This window comes from Eulemur rufifrons, chromosome 5, assembly GCF_041146395.1.
Source record: "Eulemur rufifrons isolate Redbay chromosome 5, OSU_ERuf_1, whole genome shotgun sequence".
Taxonomy (NCBI): domain Eukaryota; kingdom Metazoa; phylum Chordata; class Mammalia; order Primates; family Lemuridae; genus Eulemur; species Eulemur rufifrons.
In genome coordinates, this window is record NC_090987.1 from 32,484,122 (window position 1) to 32,505,438 (window position 21,317).

Genomic DNA, 21,317 nt, shown 5'->3' on the forward strand with positions numbered 1-21,317 from the left:
TGGAGCACCAGGAGTGTGATGCTCAGTTCAGCTTTATCCCCTATGTCCAACGCATAATAATTCCTTTCTGTGGTAGGAAGAGGGGATATGCTCTTGTACCTTATATAGCATAAGAATAGGGAGTACCTATATCGGGGCTACAAGTTGTTGGATTCCAGAGTGCCAGACAACTTGTAGACCACATTGCTGCAGAAATAACTGCTCACATGCCTCAAATCTATTCCTAAATGTGATGAATGGCAGCTCCCTGCCATCTGTTGTAGGGTCTTGGAAAGTGGGCACCATTTTACTGAATTGAAGAAAGTGTTCACCATGTCCTTTCCCTACCTTATGCGAGCTGAGAGATCACTCAAAAGCGGCAACAGAAATTGTTCCACTTAGGAACCATTTCCAATTGCTAATCATTCCTGCTCATCTCTGAGCCTGCATATATGTGGCATTAAATTTCTATAATGTAAACATGCAGATCTGTGTCAGAGTGGTGCTGAATTTAAAATTTATTTCTGGCTTGTCCTTAGATAATTCAAATTTATAGTAATTCAAGTTTGTAGTTTCTACCTGTGTAATGACCGTATTGTCTTTCACTGGCTGATTCATGAACATCTATTTAATACCCTAAATTTGGGCATTATATTTCCCTTGCAGGCAACTTTCCATATTTGTTGATCCTGGCCTGAAATTAGTCCTAATCTATGTCATCTAGAAATTAATTACAGCAATATCATTTCTGGGGTAGCTCTGAGAAATAACCTTTTGAAGGCCTAGAGGTAGAGTTTATGAATTACGTTCTCTCAAGTTAATGCATCAGTAAAATGCTGGATAAATATTAGGTAGTCTTAGAATAGAAGCAGTCCTGAACAATAGGGATGTCTACAAATTTCTGAAATTTTCCACTTAGAGATGATAAGTTCCCATTTTTCTATACTTTCAATTTCAACAACTGACCTATTCATGAAAGAGGTGTTTGGCCAAGAGTCAGGATAAAATTAGCCAATTGGGGTAGGGAATAAATAAATAAAAAAGTAAGACATATTCAATTATGGTGTTGATAGAATGAACTGAAATCCCACCCAGAATTGTCCAAAAAATGTAACATCACAATAAAAAATTTTGAAAGCTTTCATCAGATGTTAAGCACTTCTCAGCACTCCAGTGGAAGGCTTCTGTGTAAGCTGCATAGTCTTATAGGATGTTTTTCTTGAATGTAATGGAATTCGAATGGAAAAGTGAGCTGCTTGGTGGCTCAGGGACTTCTCCTGCTCAGGAGAGGACACACAGTGGTTTGGGTGGCTCAAGGGCAGATTCCACATTAGAATCAGAGTGCTAGAACTAAGTGGAAACTTGTAAAAAGGAAGGAATGAAGTAGAAAGAGTTTTATGCAAGCCCATTTTATGTTGGACTATTTACACATATTAGTTAACTTAATGTTTGCAATATCGTGCAATTGTTATTAACAATTCATTTTGGGGATAAAGTGATTTTCCCCAAGTAGTATAGCTTTTAGGCAATTGTGTAGAGTTTAGAGACCAGAACATCTAATGCTGGACTTGGTATAGTCAGTAAGATATTAGATTTATACTCTGACCAATTAAGATTCAGTCAAACTCAAAACTTCAAAATTACCATACTAGGGGGTCATTTTTAATGTTAGGAAAAGACAATATATTATGTTCCTAGAAAGTTTCAGTTCACTATAGTTTAGAGGTCTATGGCTTCCCTTGAGTACTTTTACAAATACTTTAAACAATCTCAAACTGTTCTTCAGAGAAAATTCTTGGCTCTCCCTTCAAATACTATTTATTTGTCCACCTCTGAGACAAGGTTTATCAGCCCTTCCTTTGGGTAAAATCAAAGTCCTAAACTTTCTAAAAACCTTTCTTGGAGGACAGCATAATCTCTTCTAGTAAAAGCCTATTTAGAGCATCTCTAGTTCAGTCAACAGAAATTCCAGATAATATTTAAAAATGGTCATAATATGGACATTCTAAAGAAATCATTAATTTTTATTCTAAAGGATGTATACCCTATAGCTACTCACATCTAGAGCATGTTACTCTTGCCCCATATACAGTGGCTTTTATTGAATTATGAATTGATGTTATGTCCTTGGCTTTTAATAAAGGTTGGTAAAAAGTAATGGCCAAAATTCACCATTGCCATTTGGATTTTCAAACTAATATGAGAACTAGTCATATTGTCAATATGGTCAAAGAAACCTATGAAACTAATTTACCTGAGTTTTTAGAACTAAGAAAAAGTTAATTTTTCTTGATAAAATTATAATTTCTTCTTTATTAATAATTAGGAATTCACTAAACTTTCTTATTTCCTTCTGATTTAAGCAGCCAGAAGCTCAGATTTACTTATGCTATGCATTTTTAGCATAATCACTCTTCTTTATTTCTCTATGTTCCATATTTATAACTTTAATCTTGTATCTTTTTGCTTTTGTTTCATTGGTTTCTAATTTAATAAGATGCTTTTCTACTCCATTTAGAAGCAGCATACTTTGCCAAAACTGAGCAGACAGGAAGGTATTACCTGTAATATGGGGAGCATCTATCTATATTAGTGGGAATTGGTTGCTGGGGAAAAGTGAAGGCAGATACAAGAAAAGCAGAAATAGTGTGAGGATTTAAGTCCTTCAAATGGCTGCTGGGTAACCCCTTGATCAAGCACCAGAGAAGTTCATTTTCGTGATACATATTTGAGGGAGTAAATAAACCCCAAAATATTATAGAAACAAAGCATTGAATATTCATGAATCTTGAAAGTACAAAATGTTTGAGGACATAAAATTTTATTTGACCTGCTGTAAATATCATATGGGAACATAATTTCCTTCTCCATTCTCCAGATTCTGAGCTTTGCTTGCCAAAAAATAGGTGGTAAATTGACTCTTTTGTATTTACATTTAGTTCTCTGAACCCTTTTTCTACTTTTCTCCTCCCTTTTCCAAGGGAAATGTGGTTCAGTTGAAAGAGTGTGGACTTTAGAGGCAGATGTTTCTTTAATTTGAATCCTGGTTCTGCTAATTATTTGCTCTGAGAATATCGAAACTATACTTAACTTTTATTAGCCTAGGTTTCTCATGTCCTAAATGAATATAACAATACCTACACAGTACCTCTGGGTAATAAGTAGATAATATTATATATAAAACATTTAACTTAGAGCCTGACTGATAATGTATTCTCAAAAGTATTAGAGACGAACAGTGTAAAAAATACTCCATAGCTTGGGGCTACCTTTCCTGTTCAGGATTTAAAAAAAAAATCTTTAACAGCTGACTTAAACATTGGAATCTTAAATATGTCTCCTGATAAATATGATGAATGTGTAGATCCTAAACAACATTTTGAAAGTAATGATAGTTATTTGTTGAGTGCTTAACATGAGTGATGCCTTGAGTAAATTACTTTATATGCATTATCTTCTTTACTTATAGCAATTACTTTATGGAAAAGAATTTTACACATGTGAAAACTAATATTCAACAATGGTATATTGATATAGCAACTCATATGTGCTGAAGTATCCAACTCAGTGTAAATTAGAACTTTTCTAGAAAGTAATTAATCATATATGTAAAGAACCTAACATTCATAATCTGTAATTCAGTAACATTATTTCTAGAAGTGTGACTTTAGATCTTTAAGCAGGGAGGGGCAAGATGGCGATGACAAAAAAACGCCAGCCAGAGTGTCTCTGCAAGAAAGATAGATTTTAGAAGAAAGTGAAAAAAAATAAACAGGCAGACAAACAGATCAGATGAGGGTCGGAAGGAAGGGTGCCTGAAAGTACAGAAGACGCCACGGGAAGTTGTGGAGGAGAACTGGAAGGAGAAAGGCCCCCAAGAGGCTTGGAGAACAGAGACAAGGGTAGGTGGAACAGTTAAATTTCCCCTCCCTTGTATCTTGGACTGTTGGTGGGCTCCTGAGTGGTTGAGAGAACTGCTAACACCAGCCCAGAGACGGCTGCTGCCAGTGAGTGGTTAGCCTCTTGCAGACAGGGCACCAGACTCCCAGTTCCCTCAGGGCACCTCCTGCCCCGCAGACCCAAGCCGATCAGCAGGGGCCATATTGCCTCATTCTCCTCTTCCTCTTCCCTACCCATGGCTGCCACAGAGAGAGACAATTTAGCCACCACCTGGAGGCATCTGCAGGGAATGGGACCTTTCCTTTTGGGGCCCTACAGCAGACTGAGGGGTACACAGACTGTACTCTAAACTCCCTACCTTCCAGCCCTCCCAGGTGCTGCTTGCCTGGTAACTCCAGGAAAGCAGGGCAAATCCCAAGGTGGAGAGACATTGATCCAGCTTGGGCACCCTGTGGGTGACTTGAGACCAGCACTTTTCTCCCTGGTAGGGTCAGGGATTGATCTCTGGGGCATTGCCCAGGGGCACAGAAGGGATATTTGTGAATGGGAGCCTACTGAGCTGTGTATGCACCTTCAGGGGCAGATCAGCGTGCTTGAGGGGCAACTCTCCTCCCACGAGAGGGCCATGCTCCCAGTTCAGGCTGCGATCTTAGGCAGGGAACCTCCTGGCCTGCGTCACAGTCAAGGGAGATCTGCTGGCTTCAGGTTATGCCTGCTGGACCTGAATAGGGGAGGGTAGAAAGGAGTGAGGCCTGCTCCAGACTGTAGGTCTCAGACAGCCCCACCTGCCAAATGTAGACTTTTCAGCTGAGTGGGGCCATTTCAGCCCCTCCCTGGCAGCTTTGCCCAGAGGTAGAGAACAGACCTTTGACCCCTGCTAACAGCATTTGTGGAGCTTGAGGACAGGCTCACCCAACCCAGCTCTGCCCAGACTCAATCCCTGACCTGCCCCCACCGAGGTGGAGAATAAGAACATACCTGGAAGTCCCAGGGCCCCATTCGCCACCTGAGGCACTAAAGTGCCTCTCCAGAAGAACAAGAGCTGGTTATAGGACCCCAAAACAACACTGCAGCCTGCTCCTCCCAGCAAGCGCCACCTACTGACAGGCAGGTCATTCTGCACACCCTTTTATTGCATCTACTGACTCATCATATAGGGTGTGGTCGAATCTCACCCACAAACACCACCTACTGGCTCGGAGACTAAACAGGGTGTGTCATTATCCAAACGAAAATCTAAAGGTAAGAAGCAACAGCTGATCCAGATGGGAAGGAATCAGCAAAAGAACTCTGGAAGTATGGAGAATCAAACGGAAAGCACACCTAAAGAGGAACACCAGCTCTCTAGCAATGGACATTAACCAAATTCAGAAAACTAAAATGACAGAAGAAGAATTTGAAACATGGATCATAAGAAACTCAATGATATATAAGAAAAAATGGATAACCAACACAAAGAAATGACAAAAAATATCTAGGAAAATTCACTAAAGAAATAGAAATATTAAAGAAAAATCAAATAGAACTTCTGGAAATGAAAAATTTATTCATTAATTACAAAACACAGTGGAAAGCCTCAAGAACAGGGTAGATGGAACAGAAGAAAGAATCTCAGGGATTGAAGATAACAGCTTTCAATTAAATAAGTAAGTCCCAGAGATAGAACAGAGAAATAAGAGAAAAGAAACTGTAAGAATTCTAGAAGAAAATGTTGGAAAAACTCTTATAGACATTGGCCTAGGCAAAGAATTTATGAAGAAGACCCCAAAGGCAATCACAGCAACAACAAAAATAAATAAATGGGACCTGATCAAATTAAAAAGCTTCTGCACAGCCAAGGAAACTATCAGGAGAGCAAAGAGACAACCTACAAAATGGGAGAAAATATTCACATGTTACACATCTGATAAAGGGCTGATAACTAGACTCTATATAAAACTCAGGAAAATCAGGAAGAAAAAATCAAACAACTCTAACAAAAAGTGGGCAAAGGACAAGAACAGAAACTTTTCAAAGGAAGACAGACTAATGGCAACAAACATATGAAAAAATACTCAACATCTCTAATCATCAGGGGAACGTAAATCAAAACCACAATTAAATATCACTTAACTCCAATGAGAATGGTTTTTATCAAAAAGTCCCCAAACAACAAATGTTGGCATGGATACAGAGAGATAGGAACACTCATACACTACTGGTGGGACTGCAAACTAGTAAAACCTCTGTGGAAAGTAGTATGGAGATACTTCAAAGAACTAAAAGTAGAACTGCCATTTGATCCAGCAATCCCATTACTGGATATCTATCCAAAGGAAAAAAAAAAAAAAAGACTTTTTGCAAAAAAGACATCTTCACTGGAATGTTTATAGCAGCACAATTCACAATTGCAAAGATGTGGAAACAACCTAAGCCCATCAATACATGAGTGGATTAATAAAATGTGGCATAGGTATACCATGGAGTTCTGTTCAGCCACAAAAAAACGAAGGTGATCTAGCACCTCTTGTATTATCCCGAATAGAGCTGGAACCCATTCTACTAAGTGAAGTATCACAAGAATGGAAAAACAGGCATCACATGTACTCACCATCAAATTAATTTTAACTGATCAACACCTAAGTGCACATATAGTAATAACATTCATTGGATGTCGGGCAGATGGGAGAGGGGAAGAAGGGATGGGTATATACACATGTGAGGGGTGCGGTGTGCACCGTCTGAGGGATGGACAAGCTTGAAGCTCTGACTCAGGTGGGGCAAAGGCAATGTACATAACCTAAACATCTGTACTCCCATAATATGCTGAAATAAGAATAAAAGTATTACTTTTAAAAAATAACCAGATAACAAGGATGAAGAAACCCAACAAATATGTATGTTTAAAGATGTTTCTAATTAATTAAATACATAACAACCACAAGAAAACACAGTCCACGAGGGCAACAGTGATTGTCTATTTTATATACACTGCTACTTCCCAGTACCGGAACAGTTCTTAGAACAAAGTAGATATTCAGTAAGTGTGGAAACCATGAATATGTAGTTGCAATATCTAGTAGGAAAATTTAAATACACAAATTTCTCAATAATCCAATAGTGGTTATGTATATGAGTATAAGGATAAATTGTAAATTCATTCAATATGGACATTTTAAAAATTAATGGGACTTCTGCTTTTTCAGTGCTGAGAAAGATCTTATTAGACTAACTCTAGCAAAGACAACAACTTTAAACACAGGACCTAAAAAAGAAATTACACCAAAAAGTCACAAGGCAAATCTGTGGGTTTAGAGTTTCAGAGTATTTTAATTTAATTTAATTTTTTGTAATTTTAAAACATTCTATAGTCCCCCCCCCCATATACCCTCATAAAAAAGAAAGATAAAATAGTGTTGTGTGCTATTTTTCCATAGAATCAGGTTGGGCTGCAACCTGTACTTCCTGTTAGAGTCCTGGCCACCAAATAGTGTGCTAGCAATGCACAGCCAGAGCTACCCTGTCACACTAATTTAGCCCAGCCCACAGTTATTTGAACAAATCTCAAATTCTGCCTTAAGAGTTTAATTTTTTAAGTGTCTTCCTTTCTTGATCTCAAACCTTATACAATTATGAGTTCTCTAACTTTCTTCTTAGTGCCCCTCTGTCACTGGAGAGCAAACTGATGCTATTTCTTTGGTTCCGAACTTAGATCTGTTTCTATTTAGTGTTTACTCCCCTTTCCCCTTTGAACATGGGTTTCTGGGCTCATAGTTTTGCTCCATCCATTCTCTCCTGTTCAGCTTTTTGTCCTGGTACAGAAGTCTCTTCCAGCAGAATAGCTCTCTGCTGCCACCTTCTGGTTAGTGACTGCTAAAACCAGGCTGCAGGTCAAAGGTGATTGTTTTAAAGTGAGCTGTTTCCAGTAGCTGAGTTGCTGTCTCTCCCTTTGCCCCAGGCTGCTTCCAAGCTCATCAAAGTGGTCTTTTGGTCTCTCTTTCATTTTCTCCTAAACCATAATTGAGTAGTTATGACGAAGACACCTTATGGCCTGCGAAGCTTAAAATATTTACTATTTAGCCCTTTCTAGAGAAAGTTTGCCAACCCCTGCTCTAAAGAATACAGAAATAGCACATGTAGGCAGCAGCCACTGTCTGGAGGTCAGAGAGAAAGTACCCAAAGAAGGAATATGCGTGGAAGAGGCACCCTCTTAAAACAGTGGATTTGGAGCTAATAGGCAATAATTAGATAACAGGCACAAATGTATAATCCGCAAGCAAATTTTTCTAATTTAGTGAATTGGTATATGTAACTTAGCACCATGCATTGCATTTGTCTGTTATAACTTTTGAGTCTCCTTTAATCTTAAAGAGTTTCCTATATTTTAAAAAATTTTGGTTCTTTATTACATTGACCCATTTTTAAGAGTCCAGGACACTTATTTTGCAGAATTTCTCTCAATATGGATTTCTGTTTTTGTTTATTCATGATTAGATTCAGATTAAACACTTTTGGGAGAAATATGAAATAATTATAATAGTTCTAATGTTATAAGCAAATATTCTGCAACAGACACAGTACTGGAAGCTGAGGAAATAGAGGAGGGAGCTCACAGTAAGTCTTCACTTGACTTTGTTAATACGTTCTTGGAAACCGCAACTTTTAAGTGAAACAACATATGAAACCAATTTCACCGCAGGCTGATTGATATAAACAAGAGTCAGGTTCCTATCGCACATTTATGGTCACAAAAACATCAGCAAACTTCTAAATAAAGACTCAAAACTCTTCCAGCAATAAATATTGAAATAAATGTGAGCTACACATACACTTAAGGAAGTTTAATAAAAATAAGTAAGATAATTACTTACCCAGTTATTCCAGTTCAGGGTCGCAGGTGGCTGGAGCTTCTCTCGGCAGCTCAGGGCACCAGGGAGGAACCAGCCATGGTCAGGTCGCCGTCCCATCGCTGGCGCGCTCGCACACACTGCCACACTCACTCACACTGGGACCGTGTACACTCTCCAGTAAACCTAACATGCACATCTTTGGGATGTGGAAGGAAATCAGAGTACCCGGAGAAAACCCACGCAGAAACAAAGAACTGGCACAAGCTGTGTGCAAATTCCACACAGACTGTGGCCTGGTGGAGAATTGACTTTTTTCCCCTCATCAACGTTATAACAAAATGACATTCAATGAAATTATGTTATTCGAGGACCTGCTATTACTGTATTGTGCTGTAGAATGTGTCCAAGCTATAGTATCATGGAATCCTGGGTTCTGTTACCTGTTTGAGGACTAGTCATGTGACAAATTCCATGACATCAATGACCTCAGTTTTGAAAGTGGTTAACAGCATTTTCACTAAATAGACTAAATGATTCACTAAATGATGAACTTAAACACACACACACACACACACACACACACGCACATACAGACGGTCCCCAACTTATAAGAGTTTGAATTATGATTTTTTGACTTTAAGATGGTGCAAAAGCTATAGACATACATTATAAACTGTACTTCAAGTACCCATAAAACTATTCTTTTTTTTTTTTATTTCATCTTATTATAATGGGGGATACAGAATTTCAGGTTACATACGTTGCCCATGTACCGCCTTTCCCCCCAAGTCAGAGCTCCAGGCGTGTCCGTTCCCCAGACAGTGTGCGTTGCACCCATCATGTAGGTATATATCCCTCCCTTCCCCACCTCCCCCTTCCCGAGTCAGCACCTTCAAGCGTGACCATTCCCCAAACGGTGCGCAATGCACTCATTGTGTAGGCATACACCCATCCCCTCCCCCCACCCCCCACCTCAGTCTGATATCCGATTGGTATCGTTCCCAGATGTGTATTTAGGTGATGATCAGGGAAATCAATTTTCTGGTGAGTACATGTGATGCTTGTTTTTCCATTCTTGGGATACTTCACTTAATATAATGGGCTCCAACTCTCTCCAGGAGAACCATAGAGATGTCATATCTTCATTATTTCTTATAGCTGAGTAATATTCCATGGTATACATATACCACAGCTTACTAATCCAATCATGTATTGATGGGCATTTGGGTTGTTTCCACATCTTTGCTATTGTGAATTGTGCTGCTATAAACATTTGGGTACATGTGTCTTTGTTATAGAATGACCTTTTTTCCTTTGGGTATTTGCCCAATAATGGGATTGCTGGATCAAATGGCAGGTCTACTTGAATCTGTTTAAGATACCTCCATAATGCTTTCCACAGGGGTTGCACTAGTTTGCAGTCCCACCAGCAGTGTATGAGTGTTCCTGTCTCTCCACATCCATGCCAACATGTGTTGTTTTGGGAGTTTTTGGTAAAGGCCATTCTCACTGGGGTTAAGTGATATCTCGTGGTTTTGATTTGCATTTCTCTGGTGATTAGGGATGTTGAGCATTTTTTCATATGTTTGTTAGCCATTCTTATACCTTCTTTTGAGAAATTTCTATTCATGTCATTTGCCCACTTTTTGATAGGGTTGTTTGATTTTTTTCTTGCTGATTTTCCTGAGTTCTAAATAGATTCTATTCTGTTTTTTTTATTCTCAGTATAGTATTCAAAAAATTACATGAGACATTCAACCCTTTATTATAAAATAGACTTTACCATAGATGATTTTGCCCATAGGCTATTATTGTAAGTATTCTGAGCACGTTTGAGGTAGGCTAAGCTCAACTATAGTGTTCAATAGGTTAAGTGTATTGACTATTTTGACTTACGATATTTTTAATTTAGGATGAAGTTACTGAACATAACTTCACTGTAAGATGAGGAGCACCTGTGTATACACAGGCAGCTCTTCTTTCGGACAGCACTGTGTTAACTAAAATGTATGCCTATCTGAGCCGGTCCTCATTTTGTATAGTTCCAATATGCACAGGTTTCAGTTAACATGAAACCTTACAAAAAGCAAAGGCTGCCTGTACTTACAAAACATTCTGGTAAAGTGCTTGGGGTACAGCAAATTCTTACAAGTGGTATCCATACTATTAAATCAGTTAACTTTTTTTTTTTTTTTCCTTAACAACTACAATAGCTCTCTGTCATTCTCCAACTTCTCTTTCTGAACATTTTCAATGATGGTGCAATCAGTATTTCACTGAGCAGACCACACTCTAGTTCCTGTGTTAATTCTACCTCCTGGTAATTTGTACTCATTTAATCCTGGTTCCGCTATCAGCAGCTACATAATTCATGTTGCATAATGCAAAGGGAACATCACCCCAGAACTAATAACTTTTCCAGAAGATTCCATTTCAGAACCTGTATGGCATCACTAGCAGAAAGGCATCTCTTTCACCCCAAGTCTCAGTTCTGATCTTCAATCTCTTGGATGAGTGATTGAGTTACAGGATTCAGAGGTATCCCAGTTGCTTGGAAAGCTTCATGGTAAGGGAAGCCCTGCAAGGAGAGGGGTCCATGAGAGTCAGGAGTCTGCACACTAAATACACCTATCCCTTTGAAGGGTCCTAAGATCTAGGTGTCACTGAGGTGTTCTCAGTCACATTGTATAAATTAGCATCCTAGTTTCATCACCTGCCAGCTTTGTGTGTTTGGGCAATTTATGTAATCCATTTCAGCTTTTCTAGATACAAAAGGGATGATAATTATTATTTTATAGACTTTGTTATGAAGTTAAAACAAGGTAATTTTACACAGTGGGCATATAATATATTTTAGCCATCAATATTATTAGGAATACAAATGGTTGTTTCATTATTGAGGGGACCGATGGCCTTTATACTATTTGGTGGATGAAATTGCTCTGATGCCCTTTCAGGAATCAGTTAAGTCACTTTGCTTAAGGTCACTCCCCTTTCTGGGGCAGCTCACGTCCAAGTATCGATAAATATGAGAGGATAGCCTTGCCATCTTGGGGCAACTTGGGGCAAAACTGAAGGTCTATTCTTGCTCCGTGGCTCCCTGTGGGGTTGGCAGAGGTAGTTGTTGGGACTGTATCTCAGCTCATCCTTATCGCTCTGCCCGATCCTGCCTTATTCCTCTCCAGTTCACAGGAGTTGATCCTAAGTGTGCTCTTTAATATGTACCCTGCACACTAAACTCTACTCCAGAGTCAATTTTAGAGGGAACACCACCTGTGACAATAGGATGTGAAAACAAATCAGTTCCTCACCCAGATGTTACACCCTATGGCCTAAGACTTTTGAGCAGAGCTCTCCTTACATCAGTTATTCCTGTACTCTATGGTGTTTTGAAATCTTAGTAACTCGGTAGTTCTCCTAGGAAGTGTCCAGCTTCTGGGCATTTTGCCAGAACCTTGGTGGCCCAATCATATTTTAACTAAAGAGGATAGCAACATGGGAAGGCCTTGAGCATCTGCCTTGAAACACTCTCTGTGGCCTTGTGTCTGGTGTAAGTATGACATTGGCAACACAATCAGTGACAAATGCTCCCTGTGCTGGTGACTGGTCATTTGACCCTGCTGTCTGGGTCACAGAGGTCTGGGAGCAGAGCAGAAGACAGAACTTGGAAAAAGTTCTCTGAGGTGCTAGAGAGAAGTTCCAGATGTTTTCCCTATGAAGAGCACAGATTTGTCCATTGGTTATAGGTTTTGTATAGATAACACAGACCTCAAATGAACTTTTTTTCCTTTTCAAAGAATATAGTTGTTTTAATCTTACAGTTTTGGACTCCTTGTCTACTTTATTGCAATTTTTCATATACTGCCTACAGAAATTTTTAGCCTTACATCCATAAGTCTTTTTTGTACAACATTAATTTATCTAAGTTAAAAGTCTTGAAGTAATTTCAACAATGGATTGTTCTCTCACTAGTTGACGATTAAAAAAACTTCAAAGAATGAATATATGGATAAATATTAAAGAGACACAAACTGATCAATCCATATTGCAGCCAGAGTGATTTTTGTAGAACACATACTTTGATTAACATCTCTCACTACTTTTCATAATGTGCCTAAAAGATTCTGCATGATCTGATAGTTGTTTATTTCTTCAGTTTCACACCATTCACCACCCTCTCTCCAACATACAGAAGCACAACATATGCACAAATACACACACATACTCATTTTTCAATTATTAATAGTTTTAGATAAAGATCAAATGTAGCACTGTACTTTGGAATATGATATACTTTTCTTAAGCCTATAAAGGAATTTTAAATTTTGTTCCATTTTTATTAAATATTTAACAAATTGATAAAACTGCACTGTATCTGCTATCATGTTAAAAGGGGCCTCTAATTTCTTTTAAATTATCAAAATATATCATTGTATAAATTGGTTTTACATGTAGGCATATCCTTAGGTAAACTGATACATTAAAGTTATTACTTTACTTATCACCTTTATGTTTCCTTCTTTGGAATTATTCTTTTACTTTAGGGGAGCATAATTTTGATGAGTTGCTATACCAAGTACAGGAAGGGTTGGAGGAGAGACCTATAGGCATGTTTCTTTATATTGTCTCTATAGGCCCTGGGATATGATGGGGAATTAAGTAATGAAGTAGGGATATTAGAGACATCTCTGAATCTGCATTGTTCCTCTTTGCAAAGCTATACATCAGTTTTGAATATGGAGGACAGGTTAAATTCAAGCCAACTCCTTTCTCAAATCAGGAATTCCAAGATATAATTCTAAGGCAGAAGGAACTTTATGAATTACTTCAAATTCTTGTTTGTATGATAATTTAAAGCACTACTATGAAGATCTTTTTTTTTTTTTTTTTTTTTGTCTCACTGGCTTTTAAGGCATGATTTAATTAAAAAAAAAAAAAAAAAGAATGTTCGTAGCCAAATGGAATCCCATCACATTTTGCAGACTTCACACACTTGAATGTATCTATTTTGTTTTCAAGGTTCAATATGTTGATTCTGGAAAGTAATATCAAAAACAAACTGATAGGTTTTTTAAAAAAGAAATTGATGACTGTCTAGTTTTTACTTTCAGATTACTTTGATTTTTTGAGTTCAGGAGTATAAAATATAAACTGAATGGAATTGAAATTTTGTAAACCTGGTGTTGTACCACTTGATTACTTTGCCTCAAATAACATCAGGTGTGTTTTTAATTTTATAATACTCAAATTATAATGAACATTTTATACTTTATTACAACGTAAGTAAAATGTATCTTGTATTAGCAATTGTCCTCAAGCATGTATTTTGATAGTCTGTGAGTAAAACTCCTGTTTTAAAAATGTGCTAACATACAGGGTAGAGAAGAATTCTTGAAAAAACTCACTCGAGGTGGAGTGGCTGCTGGAATGATGATTCAGGTAATACTAATTTGGTTTCAATATTTTATTCTTTCTTTAATTTGCATTTTACTTAGCATTTTAAGTTTGCCCATAATGAGGCATCTTGTCACTACTTGGTTTGCAAGCCAGCAGTTTTCTCTCCTTAGCTGATGACAGTTGCCCTCTGTGTACAACTAGCAGTGTCTGATCATGCATAAAGAAACTGACCTCCAATACACATATCTCATTTCGTGGCTTAATGGGAATTTCTGCCAGTGTAGTAAAAGGGCAGTGAGATCTTATTCCTAAGTGTCTAACTCTTTGGTTGGCTTTGTGATGATGTCATGTTTGCTTTACTTTTAGTGTCTTTCACTTGAATTTCTTTATTTAACCCTGAAAGAAAAATATGCTGTGATATTTCTATATAAAGATTTCAAAACTAAAGCACGTAAATTAGCAAAATCAACTTTAATTTTTTAATCTTTGTCTACCGCTTGCATATCCTTTGGAAGCCAGTTTGGTTTTTTGATCCATGGAATGTTTCTAAAATGCCTCCATGTCAGATATACATGCGTATTTGAAACCAGCATTACTATTAAAAGAAAAATAAAATTAAGAGTTGAAACAGTTCACAAGACTGTTATTTGGGATTATCTGCACCTCTGGTCCTCTTTGAAGCAAACCCAAATTTTGTGATTTTTTTCTTTTTCTGTTAGGAAGTTTGGCATTTGCAAACATAGCAGCAGTATTTCTCTGTTACTGTATGTTTGAAAATACCAAACTTCCTAATTTATTTCTATACATATATGCTTTATAATGCCATAGTCTTCCCAGCCCTTTTTGCTTAATATTTTGCTATTAACTTCGTGTTCCTTGCTTTTATTTGGTCTAAGATAGCAGGACTTGCATATATTCCAAGATGTGGTGTTAACTTATTGTCCTCTAATACTTGTAAGATTGTTTGATTTTTATTGTCTATTAAGACTTTTCTCTCATTTCTTCTAATAGTAACTACCCTTTAATATACTGTTTGCTGTTTAAATATACTATATTTGTACCCATTGCTTTTTATGGCAGTGTTTAGTATTAGATTTTCAAGTAACAACAAAGATTACTGACACTGAATAGGAGCTCAGGAAATGGTTAGGTAATTAATAACTCAATGAATTACTTAAAATCTCTGCTGGCAGAAAAACCTATATTCCATTCATGAAGCGCAGCTACTGGAGAGGGAGGAACTCGTGAAACAGAAAGCCATATATGACCTGGCAATGGCAGAAATAGAAGCACCTATGCGTCAACTAGAAGAAGAAGCAGCAAGAATCAGAAGGATCCACCAAGAACAGTCTGATGTAAGCATTTAATAAATCCAGGAACTAATTTGTATGAATATTTAGGCTGGTAAATCATGTACGTAATTTTACATTATTATTTGGAAAATTATGATTTTACATGGGAAAAGGATGGACAAACTAAGTATTTCAGGACCACACAACTGATCTACAGTGAAACCATGTAACAAGACAATTAATGCTACTACATAGAACTTCATACTCTTAGAGTCTACTTAGGAAAAGCAGTTTCCAAATGGGTGAATAGTGACTTCTCTGGTGTGAGTGCCCACTATGGTAAACTTAATTCAAAATCTTCACTGTTTCTTGATGAATTGCTAAAGTAATGTTTACTTGAATATAAAATGTAAGGCATCTTGACATTTTCACGGTAAATTTTGAATGCATGTAGACGTTTAGACAGCTAGGGTGAAAAATAAAGTAAACGTTGATAAAATATTTTCGAAACTACAAGTTTATGTCAGTAACTGATATTACTAGCCCTTCCCAAAGAAAAATTTAGTAGAAAAATATGTATACACACTGTCATTAGTCTTTGGAAGAGCTAGAGGGTGTGGCAAGAGTCATATATTTTTGCCCTTCCCTGCAGGGAGGACATACATATATTTATTTGGCAACAGGAGTTTTTTCCTCTGCAAATGATGATGTAACTTTATATTCTTTGTCTTTAATAATTTTCAAAATGCCTTTATTTTTAAAAAATATTGTGATTGACAAAGTGTTCCAGTTATAAAGGTTTATTTTTATCCTCAAAGCCTCCCTATGAACTAGGCAAGAGGGAGTTTATTCATATTATAGACTTGAGAGAACTTGGGTCTAAACAGGTAGAGCAACCTGTAGAAGACTTTAAAGCATGGAAACAACAAATTCTGAGTACCACTTTATTTGTGGCTTTTAACACCGTTGTAATGCTCATGTAACAAGTACACAACCAGTACTAACACCTAGCGGGATAAATGATTTTAATAATGGCTCTCCCTTACATTAATGATGGAAATTTATTAATAGCATCAAAAGCCTCAGTGTAACTGTCTGAATACGGTAATGAATTCCAGAAAAGATTAATGACTTTTGTTTCCCCTTATTTTATAATAGCCATGGTTTTAAATCTTCTTGTAGTTCAGTAATCATTTTTGCTTTTATTTTATTTTAATAGTCAAAAAATTATAAGAATTAGTAGTTTAGCACAAACTTTAGGGAAGAATAAGTTTTTACACACTTTTTAATAATAATTGCTAACAATTTGTACTTGGAGGTGTAATTTTGGTTAAAATATTGTAAATATAAAAATGCATCAATTCTATGAAATTTATTAGTTTTTGATATATTTTGGTTTTCTGAGGTAATGCAAATAGAATACTGGGATTTGGGATATTGTAGTATGTTTCTATAATTCATGTGTGGTGGTTCTTTCTCTTTACTTTCCAAAATAAACACAGTTCTTTTTAAAATAGTCACTTAGGTACTATTTGGTCTAAATCAAGATGATTCAGTTGCAAATGCTGAACATCTTAATACTGGAATGTTTTCTAGGCACTTAATGAAATAATGGAGAGGAAAAAGAATGTTAAAATACAGGTGAAAAAAACAAAGAAAAAATTACAAAAAAAGGAGAAGAAAACCCGTCATGCACTAACAAAAACTGAGGTAAGAGATTTAACTTCAAAAAATAATTTTGAATTTATAATTTATTTCAATGAAAACTATTCAAGCAAGTTTAATTTTAGGTGGATGTGTCTCATTTCTAATTAGCTGGATTAAATGGACTCTGTGTATGTGCAAATATACACATGTCTTTATCTACTTTCTCTTACAGTGTCTTTCCCTTTGGTCTAGTCCATCAGGGCCATAGTTCCAAATCAGGATAAAATGCAAAGCACAACTGATATTGGATTCATACAGAAGTCCACTGCTTTATGTTATTGCCATGTATTGCTTGGAGTTTTAAGAACTCAATGAAGAAGAAAAGGGGGGGGAAAAAAGAAAGGAAAAAAAAGAGAAAGAAAGAAGGAAGGATGGAGGAAGAAAAGGAATGAAGAGGGAAATTGCTATGGTCTGAATGTTTGTGTTCCCCCAAAATCATATATTGAAACACAATTCCTAATGCATTGGTATTAAGAGGTGGGACATTAGGGAGGTGATTAGGTTATTAGGGCTCCCCCGCTTCATGAATGGGATTAGTGTCATCATAAAAGAGGCCCAGGGAAGCTTGCTCACTCCTGTTACATGAGGACGCAGCAAGAAGGTGCCAGCCATCCTTGAAGCTGAGAGGGAGCCCTCACCAGACACCAAATTTACTGGCACTTGATTCCTGGACTTCCCAGCCACTAGAACTATAAGAAAAAAATTTCTGTTGTTTATAAAGTACCCATTCTAAGGTATTTTGTTACAGCAGCCTGAATGAACTTATGCAGGAAGAAAGGAAGGAAAAAAGAAAGAAAGAAAGGAGAGAAGGAAAGGAGAAACTGGGAAAGGAGAGAAGGACTAAAGGAGGAAGGAAAGAAGAAAAGGAAAAAAAGTTAAACTTAAAAAATAGCATGATTACACTTTTGTTTAATGCATGAAATTTTCTATTGACATGTCTACTGTTTTAGTACAAATCATCAATCTGACATTTTTAAACTACAAAATATCACATTTAATATAAAAATGCTTATAAACTAGCAAATACTTTCTTTTCAGATATAGTACTCTGAATCATTAATGTAATGTGATTATTTTAATATTAATATATAATTTGACTATGTAGGTTAATATTCAAAAAGACAGAAATTTAATTTCAAAAAATATGCATAATTACTAAATTTTAAACCAAGTACTACTAATATTTTGTTCTCATAAAACATGTTCACTTAGCCAATTAAGGTCATTTCTTTCCCATTCATCTTACTCCTAGTCTATGCAAAGCATTTTTTTAGTTTGTCAGTTAAAATAATGCATTGACTCTAGGTAATGAAACGATAGTCTATTTTGCTAGGGAAAACAGCCCCATGGTCTTTCATTTTGGTGAATACAATGTAGAGCATAAGATTTCTACTAATAAATTATATAACACTCTACTGGAGCCACAGCTCACATAAAAGATATCTCAATAAAGAGCACAGTTCAAGGACCAACTAATACATTTAAAAGAATTTTATTTTTGCTTCCATTTCATAAAGGACATTGTGACCTGAGCTACAGTGGTATCCCCATCACTCCAAACAACACTTTTCGTACATACTCTTTTCCTTCCCCTCAGTGTTCTTCCACCCTGCAGGCACACTCATCAATTTTCTGAAAAGTCACCCTTCCTATTTGGCTCATGTCCATCTACCTCTTTCCTTTTTCCCCCAGCTGTGTAGCAAGAACACTTTAAAGAACCTGTCAGACAAAGGAAAAATTCGATTTGGAGATAGAATCCAAACTTAACTGGCAGAGTCAACATCCTTTTTAGCCAACAGAGGGAGAAGAAAGGCTGAGAGCATGCCAACCTTAATGCTCTTGTCTTACGCATGAACCCAGTGTCCACTCTATATTTGGCACTATATTCATCGTATCTCCAGGTAAAGGAGAGAGTAGCTTCTCTGAGAAAGGTGACTCAGAGTGTATGAGGCTGAGGCGAGGGGGTAGACTTCACCCTCTCTGAGAAAAATGAAGTGGCTGAATTCCAGGGTTGCCATGGCTGTATTTGGTGAAGATTTCACAACAAGAAACAGCTCTGTCCCAGGGCTTGGTGAATGTCTCTGAATAGGAAAAGGCTTAAATAGAGTCAATATACTTAAGAGAGTATCCTCGGTAGTGGCACTTCTAAGAAAGAAGGCACACTAGAATTTAGGAATTACAAGTAACACGTAGAAGATGTGATTACTCCAGCAGTGAAGAATGACTGTCGATTCTGAGCAAAAAAGAAAATCATTTTCCCAGCATGTGTGTTATCTTCAGCCAATGCTATCAGTAGAAATCTGGTAGGTCAGCCACCTATTAGCATTTTCATCATTATCAACACCATTTATTGATGTTGATTTCAATGTACTGACAAAGGCAAAACACATGGCTTAGATTATTTCATCAGATTCTTACAACAACACTGTACAATGCATAGCAGGGTAATTGGTGCCTTGTAACACTCAGTGATTGCTTCCCCGCACCCCCTGACCCCATTATATTTTCTACAAAGTAGGGGTAGGGATTTGTAGTATGCTAGATAGTACTGTGTTTCTACAAATGGGACCAATGTACAGACTAAAACATTTGTTCATATTTGACATCTAACTTTTACCCTCAAGTTGGCATGTAGGCAGCACAAACAAATGTCTATATATCAAAGGGCTTCAGGTCTTTTCCCAAGTTAGAAATATTTCCCCCATGAAAATCTTCACATCTAACTTCCTATCTTTAAAGAATTATTGGATATGAGAAAGTGGAGTGAGTCTAATTGTCTTTAACTTGGTATATTTTAAAGGTAGTTCCAATACGATGTATTGGTGAATGGCATATGGGCCCTGAGAGAGAGGTGTCATCATATCATTTAAAAAATGTATGCCCTGTACTGGGCCACAAAAGAAATATCAAAATAAAATTTACAGATGAAAATAATAATAATAATTATAAATACTTTCTTCATGTTTTCTATGTGCCAGACATTGTTTTAAGTGCCTAGACATATAACTCATCTCATCTTAGTAATAACCCTATAAAGGTTTTGCAATTATCTGCATTCTACTGTTGAGAAATATGATGCCTTGTTTTTTGATTAACTTGTGTAGATTAACACAACTTGTTAGTGGTAGAATTGGAATTCTGACCCAGGCAGTCTGGCACTGGAATCTATGCTCTTAACCATTACCTTGCACTGGTAAAATCATCTAGGTTACTTTTATTGACCACAATGAAGGACAATCATAAATCAATAAAGAAAAACATGTATATATGCTACTATAAATATTTTGAAAATCACATTTTCCTTATTAATTTGCTTCTATGCTAAGGAGTAATTAAAATGAAAATTATCACTTATTTACGGATGTCCAATAATAATAAACTATAAAGCATAATTTATGGACTAGGCCAAGATGATACATTGACATTATCAATAAATAATTTTGATTTAAAAAACCTAAAACATTTGACACACCTACTAAGGGCAAAAATGGGAAAATTAATATTAACAACACTGGAATGATTAAAAAGGACATAATTATATATAGAAGTGAATTAAAGAATGCTATTTTGCATAGCAAAATGAAGTATGTGATTTATTTACAAAATACAAATGATGAAAATTGGGTCAAGAGAAAAAAACACACCAAGAATACATCAAATAAATATAATTTGTACAAACTCTACCACTAAAAGCAAGGATGAGCCCATGTATTTTATGAGCCTCTCTACAAAGACCAGTTATAGAACATAAGAAAGCATGGAAAGCTTCTGAAATCATTCTCTAATGATAATAAAAGCCTAAAATTATAGCCAAAAAATAATGGCAAAATAAAAAATCCGTAGGTGATCTTTCTTGTGAACATACATTATCAGATATTAAATATACCAACTAAATGAATTTTACAATATTTGAAAAAAATACCAGATAAAATCAGGTTTCTTTGAAAAATGTGAAGATGACTCAACATAAAAAATATACTACTATAATTTACAATATTTACCAAAAAAAAGCAATTAGTCTTGACTGAACATTATAGCCACTAATGATTTAAAAAGAATGTTTTAACTATCTAGAAATAGAATAAAAACATCCTTATTTTGACAATGTGTGTTATCCTGTGCCTACCATATTTTCTAATACTTAATGATTAAGTATAATACATTATACTTAATGATGAAACATTAAGAGTATTCTCATTAAACTCAAAAATAT

General features: G+C 36.4%; 1 protein-coding gene across 1 annotated transcript in view; it reads left to right on the forward strand.

Moving 5' to 3' along the window:
* CCDC178 (coiled-coil domain containing 178) overlaps positions 1-21,317 on the forward strand; it is a 353,748-nt gene that overhangs the window by 110,472 nt on the left and 221,959 nt on the right. The window contains exons 14-16 of the mRNA XM_069467842.1: positions 14,085-14,147; positions 15,299-15,460; positions 16,994-17,107. Coding sequence (XP_069323943.1) covers positions 14,085-14,147; positions 15,299-15,460; positions 16,994-17,107 — 339 coding nt within the window. The remainder of the gene's footprint in view (positions 1-14,084; positions 14,148-15,298; positions 15,461-16,993; positions 17,108-21,317) is intronic.